Source organism: Hyla sarda, chromosome 1 (genome assembly GCF_029499605.1).
Source record: "Hyla sarda isolate aHylSar1 chromosome 1, aHylSar1.hap1, whole genome shotgun sequence".
Classification (NCBI taxonomy): domain Eukaryota; kingdom Metazoa; phylum Chordata; class Amphibia; order Anura; family Hylidae; genus Hyla; species Hyla sarda.
In genome coordinates, this window is record NC_079189.1 from 228,793,949 (window position 1) to 228,818,935 (window position 24,987).

The 24,987-nt window shown below is 42.8% G+C and overlaps 1 protein-coding gene across 6 annotated transcripts in view; it reads right to left on the reverse strand.

The window, feature by feature from the left end:
- Window positions 1-24,987, reverse strand: part of LOC130365641 (centromere protein C-like) — a 322,002-nt gene that overhangs the window by 171,843 nt on the left and 125,172 nt on the right. For all 6 annotated transcript variants that reach the window (XM_056568882.1, XM_056568886.1, XM_056568883.1 and 3 more), the window contains exon 10: window positions 9,350-9,954. In XM_056568882.1, the coding sequence (XP_056424857.1) occupies window positions 9,350-9,954 (605 nt within the window). The remainder of the gene's footprint in view (window positions 1-9,349; window positions 9,955-24,987) is intronic.

Sequence of the window (24,987 nt, forward strand, 5' to 3'; positions counted from 1 at the left end):
AGAAAAGTGAGCACCGGAGTACTAGATCGCCGCTGTCAAAGCTGACAGCGGCGTCTATTGGGATCTATGAATGCTCCCAGGTGGGCGATATATCGCGATGTATCGTCACCTAGACGGTATCGCGATATATCGGGATATATCGAATCGCCACACTGGTATCGCGATTCGAATCGAATCGCCAAATTCTTGGCGATTCACACCCCTAATATATATATATATATATATATATATATATATATATATATATATATATATATATATATATATAAAAATACAGAAACAAATGACATACAGGTATAAAAATATATAAAAGAGTTTTGCAAGGCAAGTTCAGAAAACAAAAATGAAGTTCTTACAGCATGATGGTATAGCAGTCCTTGTCAGTGAGAGTGAGAGTGAGTTCCAGCTGTTCTTAGGATGGTCTTGTCAGCTTGTTGCACAGCATTGAACACCCGGAGTTTAGCATTGCTAAATATTATATATCTGCCTTTTTGGAAGGGTGTAAACAAACAGCCCCCAATAAAATGCAATACACAAACCCACAGTCTGAATGACCTCTCACCCATGGCTTGGATAATACATCACACAGTTATAATTATAATACACATATAGGATTTTAATAATCAGGCCTTGGGCCTGACACCTCCCCCTTAAGATGGGGACAGAGAGATCTTGCCTGTCCAGGCTGATAGATCTGTCTCCCTTAACCATCTATTTATTTTCTTGACACCACAGGCCCTGCATTCCCTGGCAAAGGTGGCACTGAAGGGGCCTAGTACCTGATTAAGCTGCCTCCTCCTTTCATCTGAGAGCTGTGGATCGATCTCCACATCCTGAAGGGATCCCTGGCTCTTAGCTTCCTCCTCTAGGTCTAGTAGGGGATCACTACCCAGCCCTTCCTCTGGTGGACTACATACACTGAGTACCACCTTCTCAGAGTCATAGTATGCCATATTAATGTGGTACTGTCTCTGCCTCTGACCTTTCTCATCAAGGGCAACTACATATGTGGTGGGTTCTAGGCGCTGCAAAATGGGGAAGGGATCCTCCCAGGCAGCCTGCAACTTATTCTGCCTGATGGGGTTCAGAACCATTACCATCTGTCCCACTCCATAGACCCGGTCCCTTGCATTGTGATTATACCAGTACTTCAGCCTGGACTGTGCTGCTATGAGGTTGTCCTGTACCAGCCCAGTCAATGCCTGCATCCTGTCCCTGAATCTCAGAACATACTCCACCACAGAAGTCTCAGGGGCAGGTAGCCCCCCTTCCCATTCTTCCCTAACTAAATCTCGGGGTCCCCGCACTTTGTGACCATATAATAACTCAAAGGGCGAGAAACCTGTAGGCTCTTGGGGTACCTCCCTGTAAGCAAATAACAGATGGGGTAAATACTTTTCCCAGTCTCTGCCCTCCGATTCTACAAATGTTTTTAGCATTTGTTTCAAGGTGCCATTGTTACCGGACACTCTGTCCAACCAATGTAGAGGGTTGTGATCAGTTATGACAGTAAAATCCCTGCCATACAGGTATGGCTGTAATTTTTGAAAAGCCCAGACCACAGCTAGACATTCCTTCTCTATGACTGCATAGGCCACTCCCAAATGTCCTGCCAGGGGGGTCTCATGGGCCAACCTCAGCAGCTCTTTCCTGTACTGCCTAGGAACCACTAACTGCCTTTCTCTCTCCTGGGCCCCTAGCATGCCTTTGGAAAGGGACTCCCAGTACAAGATATAATTTTCCCAATATACCCGATGCCCATCTGTGTCAACACCTGTATGTTCAGCACGTTGTCTCAGCCCTTCAAGGGAAGGGTCACGGCGCAGAGCTTCACGGAAATGTTCATTTCCCTCCCCCCATCTTTGGGCATCAGGGAGCACATTTCCCCCAGGTGAACTAGCATCTCCACCTTCCTCTGCTGGGGCTTGCCAGTCACACAGCTTGCCCCTTGCATCACCATCCTCCCTTCCTGTTAAAGCTGCAGCCCTGGCATGCTGCTGACGCGTTACCACTGCCACCATTGGTATGCCTCCCTGGGGTTTACCTTCCTCCCCCTCAGTTCCAGACATAACAATACAGGCATCATACACAGGGCTATCACTCCTTCCCTCCTCCTCCTTAGGCTCACAGGATTGGGACATATCACTCACTGCTGGTCCCTTATCCTTACATGTCACCAGGGGCACACCAACCCCTCCCCCTAGCCCATCTCCACTAGGTTTTGGCATTGACAATGCATTGTCCCCACATTTTACAATACACCCCATTCCACTTTTGGAAACATTACTGGTTCAGTCACAGGTAAACAATTATCAATCCCCTGCACTCCCTCCCAGTTACCACATCTCGCAGTGTCTCCCAAAGTCTTGCACAGTACCTCAGAATGAACAAAGCTCTCTCCTAGCCCATCCGGTGTACAGGTAGTGTCCTCTGGAGCATAATGACAGAGCATCCGACCCAAATCATTCCCCAGAAGAACATTAACAGGGATGTCCTCAGAGACCCCCACCTCCCGCAAACCCTTGCCTGTACCCCAATCCAGGTACACACGAGCCATGGGCATAGCAGGCCGCACACCTCCAATTCCTTTTAAGGCCATGGTTCTTCCAGGGATGATGTACTCTGCATCCACCACTTTAGGCCGCCCCAAGGTAAATGAGGCTCAAGAATCTCTTAACCCCACTGTCATCCGGTCACCCACAGTTACACTCTGCAGGTTATCCGCTCTTTTCTCCACCGCTCCGGACACCAGAAGAACGGCTGTGTCTCCTCCAGCTACTGGTGGAGAATTCTTTTTATTGGGGCAAGTGGCACTCAGGTGCCCAATATTGTTGCATCTGTAACATCGGCGGGTGTCCCCCTGACCCAATGTGGCTCCTGTTGCTTTTGGGAAGGATGGCAAGAATTTTCCGGCTGGCTTGGTGCTTTGTGGTTGTGTGGCTCCCCTCCAGGTACTTGCTCCAGCTTGTGCAAATCCACGCTTTGCTGCTGGCGCCCGGTTGTTGGCAAAGTCATCAGCTAGCTCTGCTGCTTCCATGGCTGTCTTGGGCTTGCGGTCCAAAATCCATTCTCTGGTTTCAAAGCTCCGTGTTTAGAGAAACTGATTAAGGACCATCAAGTCCTCCAGGGCCTCATAGGTAGTGACTTGTAGGCCCCCAGTCCATTGCCTGAATGCAGTCCTTAGCTGACCTGCATGTTCAGTGCAGCTTTCTGTGGCGCTTCGTTGCAAAGTCCTAAATCTTTTCCGATAAGCCTCTGGAGTCAGATTAAAATTTTTTAGCAGGGCAGATTTTATTGCCTCATAGTCCTGGTCACTTTCAGAGGGAAGCGAAGCAAACACATCCAGAGCTTTCCCTCGCAACCGTGGGGTTTAGATATCGTCCCCACTGTTCCTTAGGTAGATGTAACTGCTGGCAAACCTTTTCAAATCCCCTCAGGAACACATCCAGATCACCATCTTTCTCCAACATGGGGAAATGTTCCAAGCGGGGTTTGTGGTCTCCTTGATCCTGCACATCACTCCGTGCAGATGAAGCATTCCCTCTCAGCCTCAGAACCTCCAGATCATGGCTTCGCTGGGCCTCTCTTTCTGCGGCTTGTGCCTGGGCCTCTCTTTCTGCGGCTCGTGCCTCTCTATCTGCAGTTTGGTACTGGAGAAGCAGTTAGAGTTTCATATTGACATCCACATTCCCAAGGTTTTGTAAGGCAGTTCGCATATAAGAGTCCAAGGCCTCATGTGGAGTACTATCCTGATGGGGAGTAATGTTGTATTCCCCAGGAGATATCAGTCCTTGGATGGCAGTTCCAGCTGTAGGACTTTGTCTCATGTCACTCAGCTTTTCTGCACGGGCATCATACTCCACAAGATCAGCAATAAGTTGTTCCTTGTTCTTTCCTGGAGTAGGGATGTCCTTTTCTTGGTACATTAGCTCCAGTGCAGGCTTTGACTGCTTGCGATATGCCTCCATATTTCCGAGATGAGACAGAGGAGGTAAAACAGGAGATGGGGAGGACAGAACTGTCTTGCACTCTTTTTGTATGTCTTTTAAACCAGCACTGAGCTCTGTCTTTGGAATTTACACACAAGAAGATGTATGCAATTTCTTTTTTAGTGCTAAGATTTCCTTACAGGTAAAATCCAGCAAGCACTAAAAATCTCTAAATATATCCCGACGTTGCCACCAGTTGTCACGATCACACCCTATCGGTCCAGCCAAGACATTAGAGTGTGATGGTGCAAGGGTTAAGGCCACCAGACCTTTGGGTATACACTACTAGCCCCAGCAAGTCACCAAATCAACCCTTAGATAAACGTGTTTCCACCAGAGCTGCCTTCAGAAAGGTGAGCAAAATGTATTGTACCTATTAATGTCAGTTGCCAGGTACCGGCCCACTAAGTGGTGTACTCCCCGCAGTCAAAACAAAAAATAAGTAACTATGTGAGAATATATTATAGTTAGGGAAGTGCTCAATAAAACTTAACATTTATTAATGCTAGATAAAGGAAAGGTCATAAAATCACTCAATAGTGATATATTATGAATCAGACAATACAGTGTCTCCAATGCGACACTGATTTATAAAGAGTAGAATCACTGTTAATAAATCTCCTGAAGTGTCAAGGAGAAAAAGAGTACCCCTTTTAGCACAAAAGAATAAAGCCCAACGCGTTTCTAGCGCCACTGTCTTTACGGCGCCGTCCTCAGGGGATTTTTAGGGGATTATCTATAGCCCCACGGCAAGATATAGAAGTAATTAATGAATACACTTAATTATACATGTATCCCAAAGACCCATATGCCGTCTCCTGGGCTTAAATGATGAAATCAGCAAATACAGGATTCTGGTCGGTACTCAGGTTAATCATCCTGTTCGTTTACCGCCAATTCATTCCTGTTTCTTTCCGGGAGCGCTACACTCTGCATTGGCAGAGATGCCGGCTTGTTTCTGCCTGGCGCGCGCCTTTTGTGCTAAAAGGGGTACTCTTTTTCTCCTTGACACTTCAGGAGATTTATTAACAGTGATTCTACTCTTTATAAATCAGTGTCGCATTGGAGACACTGTATTGTCTGATTCATAATACATCACTATTGAGTGATTTTATGACCTTTCCTTTATCTAGCATTAATAAATGTTAAGTTTTATTGAGCATTTACCTAACTATAATCTATTCTCACATAGTTACTTTTTTTTTTTCAGAAAGGTGAGCTCATATATTTAGAGATCAAAGACCAGAGCTGATTAATTAAACATTTAATCTGATAAAGGGTATCACAGTGCTATATATATATATATATATATATATATATATATATATATATATATATATAAAATAAACAAATGACATACAGGTACAAAAATATGAAAGAGTTTAGCAAGGCAAGTTCAGAAAACAAAAGATGAAGTTCTTACAGCATGATGGTATAGCTGTCCTTGTCAGTGAGAGTCCAGCTCTTGTCAGCCTTGGGCACAGCCTTGAACACCCCACTTTGAGTCTAGCATTGTTTAAATATCATATCTGCTTTCTTGGGAGGGAGACTCCATTCCCCCCTCCCCTCTGATCCCACCAGGGGGTCTTCTCTCTTCCAGGCCCCTTTATCTGTGTGATTATATGATGGGACCAGAGTTCACCTTACATACTGCTGCTTCAAAAAAGCCTTTGACTTCAAAGGAGATAAAAACAAACAGCCAGACCCCCAATAAAATGCAATACACAAAACACACAGTCTGAATGACCCTCACCCCCAGGTCTTAGTTTATACACAGATTGAAATTATAAAACACATGTATGTTTCCATAATCAGGCCTTGGGCCTGACAGCATGGGAGAAAGAATAGATCCCAAATTTTACTCACTAAAGAAGCCAGATGGATCATTCGCTTAGATGCGACAGGATCCCTGGGCTTGAATGATTATAATGAGTTAAACGCATTATAATAAGGTTTTTTTCCCATGCATTTGTCTCTCATAAGGAGAAGTATTCTGCTACAGCATCCGATTGGTTTTAAGACAGTGTTTTGTTTTTGTACTTCGAGTTAATTATGCACTGGGATTTTGGTGTTTGCCTGTGACCCCTCCCCTTCTCTTTTGAATATACCTGTCTGACACACACCTGCCGGAAGGGGCCTGACTAAGCGCAAGGATACGGACCGTCGCCCACCGGCTGAACCCACCTGTCCTCATTCCATCCTCCAACCTTCCTGCTGTACATTTCACTTGTCATGTGAATAAAGAAGTTCTATCACTACAAGCCTTGTGTCTGAGGTGAGTGCTCCAAGCTGTTTTTCTTCTTGTGAATACATACAAATTGTTGTTGCCCACAGCAACCAATCACAGCTCAGCATTCATTTCTAGTCAAAATCAAGCTGCTCTGTGATTGGCTGTTATGGACACTTTTTCTTTTACATAGCAATGATAAGTGAGGCCCAAAGCAGCAGCCAGAAAAATACAAAGGGAGAATAGCCCGTGTGAGGGTATGTTCACGCTGCAGAATTTCGTGAGTGGAATTCCACGTAGTGAACATTACCGTCAGTGTGAATGGGTCTTCCGCGAGACCTGTTCAAACTGAGGAATTTCAGCGGCAGACAATTCCAAAGAACGAACATGTTCATTCTTTGCGTGGAAGTCCGCGATTACTGCATAGCCGTCAGTGGTGCCGGCGCAGTGCCGCACAGTCCTATCGTCGAAGTACAGTGACCCCCAGACCTACGATGGCCCCGACATATGATCAAATCGACATACGATGGCCTCTCAGAGGCCATCGCATGTCGATGTCAGCATCAACATACAATGGTTTTTTATGTCGGGGCCATCGCATTAAGTGCTATCCGGCAGCACAAAATGCTTAAGCTGCTGCCGGATAGCAGCTTAATGTTCCCCGTGTGGTGCGGTAAGTATTACTTTCCCCTCCACGATGCTCCGGGGTGCCCTCCGGGTCCAGCGCTGGTCTTCCGGTGTCTTCTCGCCCCTCTCCGATGATGTCAATACGCTGCTGTGCACGTCATCCAATAGGAATGGCGTACGGAGCGGCGTAATGACGTCGCTACGCAGGCCCAGTAAGGCCTTGCGGAAGACAGCAGAGGACCGGAGAAGACTGCAGAGGACCAGAGAAGACAGCGGAGAGCCCAGCGGAGGCCCGGGTTCACCATCGGGAGAGGCGGGGACACCATCGCGAGCGGCGGGGACAGGTGAGTACAGCTTCCTATACTTTACATTGCACAAAACCCTCAACATATGATGGATTCGACAAATGATGGCTCGTTTGGAACGAATTACCATCGTATGTTGAGGGACCACTGTATTTTACCGCCGCCAGCCGCAGTGTGAACATACCCTGAGGGGACAATATAGGGAGCAACAGGGGACATCATTAGGATGTAGAATTACGGCAACATTGTTGCTCTTCTATGATACTGCGGCCACCTTCTTTTTTCTTTCTAGGTCTTTGTCTAAATAACAAAAAAATATCTGCCCAAAAGTGGGGGAGTGCACCCCTTCTGAACCAAACAATTTGTGCCTAGTAGGCACTAAAACCGTGACGACACCCAACCTAAAAGTTATATAAATTCTATCAAATAAACCACTGCAATTAGGAACATACAAATTAAAATTACAGGTCATATGGACCACACAGTACAGTAGGAGAGCTATTCAGTAGAATAAAAGATAACTGAGCCTCAGTGGTCCTTCTATTAGCGTATCCCTCAAAAGGTAAGTAGTGAACTATTTGTTACCAATAGATGCACCTCAATAGAACACCCTTTGGGTCCAGTTCACTACCAATAGAATAGCTTGGCTATACACTAAGATTACACACATCAAACACTCATAGGTCTATAAAAGCCGCAATGCGATTGGGGATATATTTTAGGATTATTGTTTATTTTATTTTTAGGCTCATGGGGGGATATTTATCAAAACATGTGCAAAGGAAAAGCTGCCCAGTTACCCGTAGCAGACCTCTGCAAAATGAAAGATGGGACATGATTGGCTGCTAGGGGCAACTGAGCAAATTTTCTTCTGCACAGGTTTTGATAACTCTCCCCCATAGAGTGAGCCAATGACTAGCTGATATAAGCCAATGCCAGTACACTTGCATTCCACTAATGTTCCAAATTATGAACTATAGCATCAAGTTCACAGATCATATATTTAGCTTTATAGTGCAATTGTAGGTGGATCAACACAATGCAGTGTGCGCAACTACTCTTATTGGAATCATTATTCAGTCCCACTAGAGCTGCCGATTAAAATCAAATGCAACTGCTACCTCCTACATGTAGCACTATACATGGCTTTATCAAGCAGACTGAGAACTCGAGGTAAAACAGGGGCTTTTATGCCCTCTGTGACATCACAGAACAGATCCGACCAATTATGGAGTTACTGACGCCTAATGATGATGTCAAACAGCGAATATCCTTATATCATCCCTGCATCCCAGGGGCTCTTATCCTGATGTCTCTACTAAACATGTATCACTTAAGGCATCCTGGTTGTATAAAGAACCTGGTCTGTATCCTGCTCACCAGATCCCGTCCCCACTGTGCATGCACAATCGTGACCAATCGCCTCCGAGTGGGGTGATATGACTAATACACAAAACACTCCTGTCCTGCATTGCACATATGCAGCAGTGAGCAGCATAAGGCAGAACACCAACCCAACAACCCAGCATCTGCCGGGTTACAGCACATGCACCAGGCATTTTCGCGTATGGAATCTAACAGATGTTTAAAGGTCACTTACATTGAGCTAGGTTACAGATAAATAAAGGTGAGTATGACATTTCTAGATCAATAATGAAAAGAATAATAACCAGTGAGTGCGGTACATGATTAACAATAACCAATCCAGAGCACAAAATTAATCAACTGTAATAGTAATAACAATGACACCGATCAGTCCACCCAGCTATTTTTTTTATATGAATTCTGTGTCTTAAGGTAAATCCAGCACTCATTAAGGAATTCTTGCAAATTAACATTTTAAGGTGTCTAGAAGTGGAGTGGAGTTCCATTCTACAGCAGAGAAGCATCAGGACAGGGGAGGAGGGCATTCCTATGAAGATGAAGTCACAGTCCACTCGAGGCTTTAGAATGCCCTGTGTGTAGGGCTGCAACTAACCATTATTTCTAAAATCAACTAATTAGCCGATTATAGTGGTAATATTAAGCAATCAATCAGATAAAAACCCAAAATGGGATTAGTGGACCAGGGAAGGGTTAATAGGGGGGACAGTATTAGGAAGATTTAACAGGGGGAAAAGAGAAGGCACAGCACCTGAAGGGTTAACCCCAAACCTCTAAATTATACTGATATTTCATTACCACAAACAAACATTCCTTACCTTTTCTATTTTTTATACTAAATGTTTCGTGTAAATCCCCCAAAATCGGTTCAGCATGCTGATCACTCTCTTTCCTTTCACCGATTCTTCTTTGTTGGTCCTGTTCTATACTGTTTAAACTGTCGCTCTCTGTATGGTCAGAATCACTTTCTCCTTTAATTTCGACTAACAAAACATCATCTTCATGACTAGAGTCGTCACTTTCAGAGTCCTGTTTTAAATCTTGTGGTAACTGAGCATCCTTAGATGAAACAGCTTCCTCTTCATCACCTTCCCTCGATGCAGCACCTTGAGATATAGGTGGGTTTTCAATGTCTTGTGCATCCACCGACAAAGCAGCTTTCTGAAGAGAACGTTTATATCCTTCTGCAGGACTGGGCATGAGAGTATTACCTGATTGTACATTTACAGACTTCTTTGGATGTATCTGAGCAGGGACATCTACCTCTTTCTTGTCTACAGAAATTTGCATTGATTTTGCCCTCACAGGAATTGTGAAAAGGTTTGATTCATTTAGATCAGATATATCATTTATCTCAAACTCTTCTTCATTACTAATAACAGCATGGGAAGGGGTCGGAGCTTCAGAGGACTTTGAGGATAATCTGGTTAAATAAAGAAAGAAATAATTTGATAAACTGCATGGTAACTACACAATAAGTGGTAATAACAATGTCAAGGGGCAGCCGAAACTGCTCAGTGGATGCTGCTAGCTGAATTTTTGAGAAAATGTCACAGGCACTCTTTAACCACTTAATTAAGGACCAGGCCCATTTTGGCCTTAAGGACACAGGCAATTTTATTTTTGCATTTTCATTTTTTCCTCCTCTACCTCTAAAAATCATAACTCTTTTACAGACCCAAACGAGGGCTTATTTTTTTTGCGTGACATCACTCCATTCACCATAAAATGTATGGCGCAATCAAAGAAATACTATTTATGTGGGGAAATTGAAAAGAAAACCAAAATTTTGCAAATTTTCAAAGGTTTTGTTTTTACGCTGTACACTTTATGGTAAAATGACATTTTCTATATTCTGTACAATTAATATGATACCCATGTTATATGCTTTTCTATAATTGTACCGCTTAAAAAAAAAAACTTTTTTATCAAGAGTAATATGTTTAAAATTGCCCTACATTGACCACATATAACTTTCTCATTTTTCCATATTACGGGGTGGTTTGAGGGCTCATTTTCTTTTTCACAGTGATCTGTAGTTTGCTTATATTTAACTTTGTAATCACTGTTTATAAAAAATAAATAAAAAATTTTAAACAAAAAAGCAACAATTTTGGCCTTTTTTTACGTTTATGTCAAAACCATATGGGATAATTAGCATTATATTTTGATAGTTTACTCCAAACTCCACGGAGGATAATAGGCAAAATGCTACGCATTACAAAACTGGACCGGTTTCTTCTTCAGGCATGACAAAAATCACTTAATGCTCAAAATAAATACCCACAATTCCAATCACATGATGGGAAATGAACAACAATACACACATTTTACAAAATATATAAAAAAATATATATTAAAAAAAGAGAATCTAAAAAAGAGAGATATCAAAAAACATTAAAAAAAATTCAAATATACTAATCGTATTAGATCAAACAGTAGTCCGTTCTATAACCTCATTAAGCCCTTTCAGGGCCAATGTGTTAAACATAAAGATCCAATAAGATTCAATAAAGATCCATAAAGGGAATATAATTGGATCTTTGCTTAACCCCTTAAAGGAGTAGTCCAGTGGTGACTCAGTGGTGAGCTACTTATCCCCTATCCTGAGGATAGGAGATAAGTTGCAGATCGCGGGGGGTCCGACCGTACCGGAGCCCCGACAGCCCGCGGGAAGGGGGCGTGTCGACCTCCGCACGAGGAGGCGGCCGACACGCCCCCTCAATACAACTCTATGGCAGAGCCGAAGCGCTGCCTTCGGCAATCTCCGGCTCTGCCATTGAGATGTATTGAGGGGGCGCGTCGGCCGCCGCTTCGTGCGGGGGTCGACACCCGCTATCTCGGCGGAGAGCCGGGGCCCCGTACAGAGAGATCGCAGGGGGCCCCAGCGGTCGGACCCCTCGCGATCTCAAACTTATCCCCTATCCTTAGGATAGGGGATAAGTTTTTCACCACTGGACTACCCCTTTAAGGACGCAGGACGTAAGTGTACGTCATTGTGCGGTGGTACTTAACGCACCAGGACATACATTTACGTCCTGTGCATAACCGCGGGCATCGGAGCGATGCCCGTGTCATGCGCGGCTGATCACGGCTGCTGATCAAATCCAGGGACCCGCCGGCAATGGCCATTAAACCCTCAGATGCCGGGATCAATACAGATCCCGGCATCTGCGGCAGTACGCGATTTCAATGAATGATCGGATCGCCCGCAGCGCAGCTGTGGGGATCCGATCATTCAGAACGCCACACGGAGGTCCCCTCACCTGCCTCTGTCCGGCTCCCGGCATCTCCTGCTCTGGTCTGATATCGAGCAGAGAAGAAGATGACCGATAACACTGATCTGTTCTATGTACTATACATAGAACAGATCAGTATTAGCAATCATGGTATTGCCTATGGGGACTATTCAAGTGTAAAAACAAAATGTAAAAAAATGTAAAAGTAAAAAAAAAGTGAAAAATCCCCTCCCCCAATAAAAAAGTAAAACGTCAATTTTTTCCTATTTTACCTACAAAAAGCGTAAAAAATAAATTTAATAGACATATTTGGTATCACTGTGTGTGTAAATGTCCGAACTATTAAAATAAAATGTTAAAGGGGTATTTCGCCCCTGGCATCTTATCCCCTATCCAAAGGATAGGGGATAAGATGTTAGATCGCAGCGGTCCCGCTGTTGGAGACACCGGGGATCGCCGTTGCGGCACCCCGCCATCATTACTGCACAGAGCGAGTTCGCTCTGAGCGTAATGACGGGCGATACAGGGGCCGGAGCAGCGTGACGTCATGGCTCCGCCCCTCATGACATCACAGCCCGTCCCCTCAATGCAAGTCTATGGCAGGTGGCGTGACGACCGCCATGCCCCCTTCCCATAGACTTGTATTGGCGGGAGCGGGCCGTGATGTCATGAGCCTGTATTGCCTGTCATTACGTGCAGAGCGATCTCGCTATGCACAGTAATGATAGCGGGGTGCTGCAGCAGCGATCCCCGGGGTCCCCAGTAGCGGGACCGCGGCGATCTAACATCTTATCCCCTATCCTTTGGATAGGGGATAAGATGTCTAGTGGCGGAATACCCCTTTAATGATCCCGTACGGTGAACGGCGTGAACAGAAAAAAAAAAAAAAGTCCAAAATTGTATTAAAAGTTTTTAATATGCAAATGTGGTATAAAAAAAAAGTACAGATCACGGCGCAAAAAATGAGCCCTCATACCGCCGCTTATACGGAAAAATAAAAAAGTTAAAGGTCATCAAAATAAAGGGATTATAAACGTACTAATTTGGTTAAAAAGTTTGTGATTTTTTTTAAGCACAACAATAATATAAAAGTATGTAATAATGGGTATCATTTTAATCGTATTGACCCTCAGAATAAAGAACACACGTCATTTTGAACGTAAATTGAACGGCGTGAAAACGAAACCTTCCAAAATTAGCAAAATTGCGTTTTTCTTTTTAATTTCCCCACAAAAATAGTGTTTTTTGGTTGCGCCATACATTTTATGATATAATAAGTTATGTCATTACAAAGGACAACTGGTCGCGCAAAAAACAAGCCCTCATACTAGTCTGTGGATGAAAATATAAAAGAGTTATGATTTTTAGAAGGCGAGGAGGAAAAAATGAAAACGTAAAAATTAAATTGACTGAGTCCTTAAGGCCAAAATGGGCTGAGTCCTTAAGGGGTTAAAGGGGTATTCCAGGCAAAACCTTTTTTTTTATATATATCAACTGGCTCCGGAAAGTTAAACAGATTTGTAAATTTCTTCTATTAAAAAATCTTAATCCTTCCAATAGTTATTAGCTTCTGAAGTTTTCTGTCTAACTGCTCAATGATGATGTCACGTCCCGGGAGCTGTGCATGATGGGAGAATATCCCCATAGGAACTGCACAGCTCCCAGGACGTGAATCATAAGAGAGCAGTTAGACAGAAAACAACTCAACTTCAGAAGCTAATAACTATTGGAAGGATTAAGATTTTTTTTAATAGAAGTAATTTACAAACCTGTTTAACATTCCGGAGCCAGTTGATATATATATAAAAAAAAAGTTTGGGCCTGGAATACCCCTTTAACACATTGGCCACGAAAGGGCTTAATGAGGTTATAGAACGGACTACTGTTTGATCTAATACTATTAGTATATTTTCAATATTTTTTTGTCTTTTTTTTATATTCTCTTTTTTTATCTATTTTTTTTTAATCTATTTTGTAAAATGTGTGTATTGTTGATGTAATTTCCTGTCATGTGATTGGAATTGTGGGTATTTATTCTGAGCATTAAGTGATTTTTGTCATGCCTGAACAAGAAACCGGTCCGGTTTCGTAACGCGTAGCATGTTTTAATAAAAAATAAGTTTTTATCCCCACCCCTGGATCACCTTATTGGCAGCGCATATTATCTTGCGTGGAGGTTGGAGTGATATTGGAATCTATTATGCACGCTTGGGATTGTGAGGAGGAATGTGCAGCAGCTTTAACCCCTTAAGGACCCAGCCAATTTTCACTGTAGGACATGGCCATTTTTTGCACATCTGACCACTGTCACTTTAAACATTAATAACTCTGGGATGCTTTTACCTTTCATTCGGATTCTGAGATTGTTTATTCGTGACATATTCTACTTTATGTTAATGGTAAAATGTTGTCGATACTTGCATCATTTCTTGGTGAAAAATTCCAAAATTTGAAGAAAAAATTGAAATTTTAGCATTTTTTTTTTTTTTTACTTTGAAGCTCTCTGCTTATAAGGAAAATAAATATTCCAAATAAATTATATATTGATTCACATATACAATATGTCTACTTTATGTTTCCATCATAAAGTTGACATGTTTGTACTTTTGAAAGACATCAGAGGGCTTCAAAGTATAGCAGCAATTTTCCAATTTTTCACAAAATTTGCAAAATCGAAACTTGTCAGGGATCAGTTCTGTTTTGAAGTGGATTTGAAGGGCCTTCATATGAGAAATACCCCACAAATGACCCCATTATAAAAACTGCACCCCTCAAAGTATTCAAAATGACATTCATTCAAAAGGTTTGTTAACCCTTTAGGTGTTTGACAGGAATAGCAGCAAATTGAATGAGAAAATTCAAAATCTTCATTTTTTACACTGGCATGTTCTTGTAGACCCAGTTACAGAATTTTTACAAGGGGTAAAAGGAGAGAAATCTTCCTAAAATGTGTAACCCAATTTCTCTCGAGTAAGAAAATACCTCATATGTGTATGTCAAGTGTTCGGCGGGCGCAGTAGAGGGCTCAAAAGGGAAGGAGCGACAGTGGGATTTTGGAGAGTTAGTTTTTCTCAAATGGTTTTTGGGGGGCATGTCACATTTAGGAAGCCCCTATGGTGCCAGAACAGCAAAAAAAAAAAAAAACAACCACATGGCATACTATTTTGGAAACTACACCCCTCAAGGCACGTAACTAGGGGTCCAGTGAGCCCCCCCCCCCCCAAAAAAAAATTTGAAACCCCATTTATTCTGAGTATGGAAATACCCCATGTGTGGACATGCTCTGCTGGCGCAGTACAATGCTCAGATGAGCTTTTGGGAAAAAAATTGTTTGGAACGGAAGTCAGGGGCCATGTGCGTTTAGAAAGCCCCCCGTGGTGCCAGAACAGTGGACCCCCCCACATGTGACCCTATTTTGGAAACTACACCCCTCACAGAATTTAATAAGGGGTGCTGGGAGTATTTACACCCCACTGGTGTTTGACAGATCTTTGGAACAGTGGGCTGTGCAAATGAAAAATAAAAAATTTTCATTTTCACGGACCACTGTTCCAAAAATCTGTCAGAAACCTGTGGGGCGTAAATGCTCACTGTACCCCTTATTACATTATGTGAGGGGTGTAGTTTCCAAAATGGGATCACATGTGGGTATTTATTTTTTTGCGTTTGTCAGAACCGCTGTAAAATCGGCCACCCCTGTGCAAATCACCAATTTAGGCCTCAAATGTACATGGTGCGCTCTCACTCCTGAGCCTTGTTGTGCGCCCGCAGAGCATTTTACGCCCACATATGGGGTATTTCTGTACTCAATTGCGTTACAAATTTCTCCTTTTTTTCCTTTTAACGCTTGTGAAAATAAAAAGTATGGGGCAACACCAGCAAAATTTTTTATTTTTTTACACTAACAAGCTGGTGTAGCCCCCAACTTTTCCTTTTCATAAGGGGTAAAAGGAGAAAAAGCCCCCAAAATTTTTAGTGCAATTTCTCCCGAGTATGGAAATACCCCATATGTGGCCCTAAACTGTTTCCTTGAAATACGACAGGGCTCCGAATTGAGAGAGCTCCATGCGCATTTGAGGACTAAATTAGGGATTGCATAGGGGTGGGGACATTGGGAATCACTGGCATAGAATACCCCTAACAGGGTGCCTCAAGCTGTTGCTAAATTCCCAGCATGCCTGGACAGTCAGTGGCTGTCCGGAAATGCTTGGAGTTGTTGTTTTGCAACAGCTGGAGGCTCCGTTTTGGAAACACTGCCATACAATATGTTTTTCATTTTTATTGGGGGGAACAGTGTAAGGGGTGTATATGTAGTGTTTTACTCTTTTTTATGTGTTAGTGTAGTGTAGTATAGTGTTTTTAGGGTACATGCGCACTGGCGTGTTATGGTGAGTTTCCCGCTAGGAGTTTGCGCTGCGGTGAAACATTTGCCGCAGCCCAAACTTGAAGCAGGAAACTTACTGTAAACCTGCTCGTGTGAATGTACCCTGTACGTTCATATGGGGGGGGGGGGGGGGCAAACCTCCAGCTGTTTCAAAAATACAACTCCCAGCTTGTACTGACAGACCATGCATGCTGGGAGTTGTACTTTTGCAACAGCTGGAGACACATTGGTTGGAAAACCTTCAGTTAGGTTCTGTTACCTAACTCCGTATTTTCCAACCAGTGTGCCTCCAGCTGTTGCAAAAATACAACTCCCAGGATGTACTGATCGCCGAAGGGCATGCTAGGAGATGTAATTATGCAATAGCTGGAGGTACGCAACTGCAACTCCCAGCATGCAGAGACAGCTGTTTGCTGTTTGGGCATGCTCGGATTTGCAGTTTTGCAACATCTGGAGGGCTACAGTTTTAGAGAACAATACAAAGTGATCTCCAAACTGTGGTCCTCCAGCTGTTGCAAAACTACAAATCCCAGCATGCCCAGACAGCAAACAGTTGTTTGGGCATGCTAGGAGTTGTAGTTTTGCAAGATCTGGAGGGCTACAGTCTAGGGACCTCTATATAGTGGTCTCAAACTGTAGCCCTCCAGCTTTTGCAAAACTACATATTCCAGCATCCTCAAACTGCTGTCTGGGCATGCTGGGAGTTGTAGTTTTGCAACATCTTGAGGGCTACAGTTAGAGACCACTGTATAATGGTCTCAAACTGTACCCTCCAGATGTTGCTAGGCAACTTACCGGCTTCCGTCGGATCCAGCCACACGTCATCGCCGCCCGCAGCCTTCGTCGCCCGTCTGGATGGGTAAGTGCATCTTCGGCGCCGGTCCCAGTCGTTTCCCCGTTCTGCCCCGCCTATTGTGGGTGGGCAGGATGGTAAAAACGAAAGTTAACCCCCCCCCCCCCCCGATCTGCTATTGGTGGTCATCTAGACCACCAATAGCAGGGATAGGAGGGGTGGCACCCCGCCACCTCACTCCTATCGCTTCAGGGGGATTGTGGGTGTCAGACAACCGCAATCCCCCCTTATATTCCGGGTCACCATAGACCCGTTATGACTCGGAATCGCGCAAATTGCAAGTGTGAATTCACTTGCGATTTGCCACGATCGCCGACATGGGGAGGTTTGATGACCCCCCTGGGCGTTTGCACGGGATACCTGCTGAACGATTTCAGCAGGCATCCCAGTGCGATCCCCGCCCGGCGCGCAGCAGGGGCCGGAATACGCGTAAGTCATGGGTCCTTAAGTACCAGGGTGTCATGACGTACGCGTACATCAAGGGTCCTAAAGGGGTTAAATGACCAAATGCATATACATGTTGTGCCGGAATTTGCACAACCGTTTTAGATGAGTTAACCCTTGGCTCACCTATTTTTAATTCTTATGCTAAAGGTGTCACACGAGGGAGCACTTTTGTCTTTTGTATTTTAATTTTGATAGTTGAGACATTTACGCACGCGGTGATACCAAATAGTTTTTTTTTTTTTTTTTTTTAATGCTTTTTAGGGGTAAAATGGGAAAAAAGGACAGTTAAAATTTTAATTGGGGGAGGGGATTTTTTTTTTTTAATTTTAAACACTTTTCATGTCCCCATAAGGGACTATTTATAGCAATCATTTAATTGCTAATACTGTTCAGTGCTAAGCATATGCATGGCACTGATCAGTGTAATCAGCAATCTTCTGCTCTGGTCTGCTCAATCTCAGACCAGAGCAGAAGACCCCTGGAGACGGTCAAAGGCAGTTAAGAGGACCTCCAGCCGCCATGATGGATTATCGTATCCTTGCAACTGTGCCGCAGGCGATCCGATTGACCATTTAAACGCTCGCATTACTGAAGATGCTGTGATCTGTATTGATCACGGCATCTGAGGGGTATATGGAAGACATCAGCACGATCGCTGATGGCGGCCAGGACCTGCCGTGCATGATGCGAGCATTGGTGCAATGCTCTTGTCACGTACATGACTTAAATGTACATCCTGGTGCGTTAAGTACCACCACATCAGGACATTTACATCCATGGGTCGTTAAGCCGTTAAAATGAGTAATATCTTGAATGTAACAATTACTCAAATAGAACTTATCCAATGATAATGTTGAAGAGGAACTGTGATGCCTTCTGAAAAAAAAAATCCAGCCGACAGCATTCCCTGACCATGGCATGGATTTATTTATTTATTTTTATACACCTTAACTAGCTATCTTTGTCATTAGTTCCTGCACCCTAATATGCTAATGAACACATACACAATCAACTAGTTTCCAATGGGAAGAGCACTCGGGTTCATGAAAACTGGTTACCGTTCTTCCTGGAGAAGTGTAAAGGCCATGGGGGAGATATACCAAAACCTTTGGAGAGGAAAGTTACCCAGTTGCCCATAGCGACCAATCAGATCACTTCTTTCATATTTAACAAGGCCTCTACAAAATAAAAGAAGCTATCTAATAGGTTGCTATGGCCAACTCAGCAACTTTTCCTCTGCACATGTTTTAATAAATCCCCCCCCCCCCTTATAAGCTAACTGAATAGACTCAAAACTGCTCCGAGCATGCTGCAAGTTTTTTTTTTTTTTTGTTCCTTTAAAAGAATGTACAGGGAGTGGTTAACCCCATAAGGACCCATTTTGGCCTAATGGACACAGGAAATTAAAATTTTAGCATTTTCGTTTTTCCTCCTCACCCAAGAAGTATAACTTTTTATTTTACCATCCACAGAACCACATCAGGTCTTATTTTTGTGTGACCAATTGAACTTTTGTTATCACAACTTTCATTTTATCATAAAATATACGGCGAAACAAAAAAAAAAAGTATTATTTGTGGGGGGAAATTTAAACTGCAATTTTGCAACTTTTGGGGGTTTTGTTTTTACATAGTGAACTATATGGTAAAATTTATGTTGTCTTTATTCTGTTGCTCAATGTGATTAAAAGGACACCCAATTTATATAGTTTTTCTATGATTGTACTTTATTAAAAAGTCAAACTTTACTGTACAAAATCAGTATATTTAACCACTTAAGACTGGGCATATTTTTTTGTGGGGATTAAGTTTTTTCCTCTTCAACTTCTAACCCATATGAGGGCTTGTTTTGTGAGCCACCAACTGTACTTTGTAATGACATCCCTAATTTTAGCATTAAAAAAAACAATAGCTAACTGAAAAATAAATTTGTGAGGAGAAACTGGGAATAACATGTTCTCTTTATTCTGAATGTCTGTAAAATTACAATGATACCCAATTTTTATAGGTTTTGTTTTACTTTACTACATTTATTAGATATAGAAGGATGTGTGAGGGCTTATTTTTTGAGCCTTTATGTGTAGTTTTTATCAGTACCATTTTTGTTTTATGGGACTTTTAAATCGCTTTTTGTTTATTTTTTTAATGGTATATGAAGTGACCAAAAATATGTAATTCTGGTATTTTTTTTACACTTACGACACTGACCGTGTGGTTTCATTAACATAAAAGGGACTATTGGATGTAATCTTTAGAATGCATACACATAACAATTCTAGCATAATAATAGCATAGCACTGATCAGTGTTATCGGTGTTCATTGCTCCAGCCTGCCATGGCTGACTGGAGCATAGGAGCACCGATTGGACAGCAAGAAAGCAGGTAAGGGCCCTCCTACCGTACTCTCAGCTGATAAGGATATTGAGATTTCCACACGATGGTCCTAATCAGCTCCGGTGACGTACCAGCAGTAGATTTATGGAATTTTAAATGCCACAATCAACTTTGATTACTGCGTCTGAAGGGTTGTCAGACATCGGCCCGAACGCCAATATCCGGCATTAGCAAGTCCTGGCTGTCGATAACCTGAGCTTGCTTCATAGACCTGCCACACAGCTGTGGCGTGTGTGTGTGTGTGTGTGTGTGTGTGTGTGTGTGTATATATGGCACCGGACGTTAAGCAATTAAAATTGCCCACTTTTGACCCCCTATATTTTTTCGAATATGGGGATATATGATGGCTCTTTTTTTGCGCCATGAGCTCTAGTTTTTAAGGCTACTATTTTTGTTTAGATGGTACTTTTTCTGCTTTATGATGCAATTAAAAACCTGTACTTTTGAACTTTAGTATTCTTTATGTTTACGCCATTCACCATACAGGATTAGTAACACAATATATTTTAATAGATCGGACATTTCCGCACAGGACAATAAAAGTATGTTCATTTATTTTTATTGTTTTACTTTAATATATATATATATATATATATATATATATATATATATATATATGTGTGTGTGTGTGTGTGTTATATATATATATATATATATATATATATATATATATATATAATAGGAAGAGAAGAGCAGGGTGGGGGAAGGTTTATTCACATTTTCTTTCACTTTATTTAGTCCCCACAGGATACTACTTAGTGAAATCATTAAATGCAATCAGCAGATGCCGTGATCAATATTGAGTGCATTGATGTCCACCATTACCGGCGGGTCCCTGGCTGCTAATAGCAGCTAGGACCCACAGTCTATGATGCGAGTGCAGCTCCTGCGCTCGCTTCATAGCTGCAGTGGGACCCAGGTCGTACATTTACATCCTGTTGCCCTAAGTCCCAGGGGGTTAAAATAAATTACACCTTGAATACAAATTTTTCCAACAAATAATCACAGTTAACTAAAACCAATCCCTGTCTTATTAAGATATAGCTGTATTTTAAAGGGAAACTGACAGCAGCCGCCTCTGAAAGAACCTTGGGGTATCCAGGAGGGAGAAGCATTGCTTAAATTTGAGGAGAACATTTCCATTGCTCAGAAAACAAAATTTGATTTAAAAGGTTAAAATATAGCTTGCTCAGAACCCGCAGAAATTATATTTTCTAGGGAAAGTGCATTTTAAACAGCATCACCCTCACACTATTACCCTGTACATTCAGGTTAGTGCAGGTGATGCTGTTGTCAGTTTTCCTTTAAAAAGGGGCAGCAATGCACCTCAGAGATCATCAATAGCTAAACATCCTATAGTAATTATCATACCCCAAAATATTCCACACAACATGGCAACAAAGTTTGGTCAACACAGTCTTATAATTCTGTGCCTTATCTATCATGTCAAAAGTGTTGATAGGTCAGGGTTCTGGTATTGAGTCTTCCAACAATCACTAAAAGAAACAGGCAGCAGCACTTTCTGCAAGTCAAAACACCACTCTTCAAACTTAGCGTTGACTAACGGGAACAAACAGGCACTGCAGCCAGTTGTTTTTTTCTGATTGGTAAGTGTCTCAATAACATGTCACTACAACATATGAATTTGTTTGTTGTTGATTTATATTTATTTATTTTTTTTTTTTTAAAGAAAAGAGCTTCCTGTGGAGCATGCAGCAGCTGATAAGTACTGGAAGGATTAGGATTTTTAAACAGAAGTAATCACAGCAGGGGACCTGCCGCAGCTACCAGGGCCGCATTCGCGCCGGTCCAGGCAGCATTAACCCCATGGATAAATCCTGATCACGACATCTATGGTGTTGACAGGGTGAGGGGGCTCCCCGTTCACAAACTGTGCGCCGCAAAACTATAGCAGGTTGCCCTTGGTTGCTACGGCAGCAGGAGGTCAGATCATGACCTACTGTGTGACTGCTACAGAAGCCTGTGCAATCCAGCTATAGGCTGGATCGCACAGGCTGTAGTGTCTGCAGCTCATCAGGTCTAACTGTGCTGCAGTACAAATGTATTGCAGCAGAGTATAACCTGTAAAAAGTGAAAGAAAAAAAAAATTATAAAGTTCTTTAACAAAAGTATGAAGTGGGGAAAAAAATGCCCCTTTCCCATTAAAAGCCCTGAATATCAAAAAATGTTTAATAAATAAACGCAAAATCCGCAAATTTTGGTAAAAATTGCAGAATAAAAAAAAGATCAAAAGGTAGCCTGTATCACAAAAATGATACCACTATAAAGTACAGCTTGTCCTGCAAAAAATAAGCCCTCTCTCAATAGCGTCATATGAAAAATAAAAAACTTAGAATACAGTCCTGTGCACAGCTGTAGCTACACCATTAGGAACCCACTGTAGTCCATGGCAGCTGCATATCTGTGTGCTCGACCCTGTATGCGGTGCTCACATGTAGGAAACGATGCAAGTAACAATTCTCCAAATTTAGAAGGATAAGCGAAGCACTCACCGGCTACTTTGAGCAGACATCTTCAAGTTTTATTGCAGGAAATCAGCGGGCTACATCTTGCGCGGGGGAGCGGTGGTGAGGGGGGTGGATGGGCAACGGACCATATCACGAGGAGTCATGCTTCGTCAGACCCCTTGCCACCGCTCCTGTCCGCTCCCCTACACAAGATGTATCCTGCTGATTTTAAGCAATAAAGCTTGAATATGTCTGCTCAAAGTACAAAGTATTGGCTAAAAATAAAAATATGTTACGGTTGTTGGTACATAACACAAAATAGGGTAAAAAATCTCAGAAAAAGGAAAAAAACATAAAAAGTTATAAAATGGGTATCGCCATAATTGTACCGACCCATAGATTAAATTTAACCACTTTTACCGCACCGTGAGCACCAAAAAATAAACACTAGAAATGTTCCAGTTTTTCATAATGTTTTGGACATTTTCCACAAAAAATATGTCACAAAAAAAAAATCTCAGAATTGCTCCACTCAGAGAAAGTGTCCTAAAGTTATTACCATTTAAAGAAAAACATGTCAAATTTTTTAAAAAAGAGCCTGGTCATCAAGGTAAAAAATGGGTCCGTCCATAAGAATAAAAAAAAAAAAAAAAAAAAAAAATTTTTATATTATATATATATATATATATATATATATATATATATATATATATATATAGAAAAATATTTACCACCTCCCTAACAAAAATTAAGATCACCCCCTTTTTCTCATTTTTCAAATAGAACACTGCAAAAATAAAAATAATGTAAACAGGTTTGGTATTGCGATGTGTGTAATTGTCCAGACTATAAAGTTATGACATTCCTGATCCTGCAAAACGTTATAGAAAGTAGGCAAATAATCATATAATCTGCAAAAAAAAAAAAAAAAAAAACCTACACTCAAGAGCATGCAAAACTACAACTCCCAGTATGCTAAGACAGCCTTTGGCTGCCAAACATGCTAGGAGCTAGGAATTGTAGTTTTGCAACATCTGGATGGCCACAGTTTGGAGACAACTATACAGTGGTCTCTAAACTAGGGATCGACCGATAATCGGTTTGGCCGATATTATCGGCCGATAATCACGATTTTGGGCATTATCGGAATCGGCACCGCGTCGCACCCTCCACACCGACCCCATTGCCTCCCCCATCCCCAGTTTTATAATTATCTGTTCCCGGGGTCCACGCTACTTCTGGCTCCTGCTGCGTCCCGCGTTACGCTGTGCGCAATGACGAGTGACGTGACGTCACCGTCAGTGCGCACAGTGACAGCTCAGGAGGACGCCACCGAAGCCAGATGTAGAGTGGACCCCGGGAACAGGTAATTATAAAACCGGGGATGGGGGAGGCAATGGGGCCGGGGCGGCGCGGTGGGGGGTGTGATGCGGTGCGGCGGTAGGGGGCGCGGAGCGGTGCGGCGGTGGGGGCGATAGGACTCAGGACCCCCGAACAGGCAGGGGGATAGAAGCGGGTGGTGGCGGCGGCGGCCTATGGCACCGCAAAAGCCACTGCAGTTAATTGATTTAAAGCGTTCGCTTTAAATCCAGGATCTGCAGCGGTGTCGCGGGGGGATAAATAGCCCATAACTTATACCGGAATATCGGTATAAGTTATCGGCCCTAACCGCCACTGATTATCGGCCCTAAAAAAGATATCGGTCGATCCCTACTCTAAACTGTGGCACTCCAGATGTTGCAAAACTACAATTCCCAGCACGCCTAGACAGGCATGCTGGGCATTGTAGTTCTGCAACATCTGACCCTTCAGGTGTTGCCAAACCAACTCCAAGCATGCCTGGACAGTCCGGACATGCTTGGAGTTGTAGTTTTGCAACATTTGGAGAACTACAGTTTGGAGACCACTGTAGTTTGTTTGTTTGTTCTCCAAACTGTGCTTCTCCAGCTGTTACATAACTACAACTCCCAACAAGCCCTTTGGCTGTCCGTGCATGCTGGGAGTTGTAGTTTTGCAATAGCTGGAGGCACACTGGTGCGGAAACACTGAGTTTGTCCGTTACCTAACTTAAGGTTTCCCAACCAGGGTGCCTCTAGCTTCCAGCATGCACAGACGGCTAAAGGGCATGTCTGGAGTTCTAGTTATGCAACAGCTGGAGGTTTGCACAGCCCATTGTTCCAAAGATCTGTCAAATGCCAGTGAGCTTTAAATGCTCACTGCACCCCTTATTACATTCCGTGAGGGTGTAGATTCCGAAATAGGGTCACATGTTGGAGTGGGGGGGTCCACTGTTCTGGTAGCAAGGGGGGCTTTGTGAATGCATATGGCCCCCAACTTCTATTCCAACCAAATTCTCTCTCCAAAAGCCCAATGGGGCTCCTTCTCTTCTGAGCCCTGTCGTGGGCTCGCAGAGCACTTATCCACATATGGGGTATTTCCATAATCCGAAGAAAAGGGGTTACAAATTTGGGGGGCATTTTCTCCTATTACCCCTGGTGAAAATGAAAAATTTGGGGTATCACCGGCATTTTAGTGAAAAAATAAATAAATAATTTTCACGTCTAGCTTTAGCGAATATTTGTCACTCACTTGTGGGGTGTTAAGGCTCACTATAGTCCCTGTTACGTTCCTTGAGGGGTGTTGTTTCCCAAATAGTGGTTTCCTTGGATTTT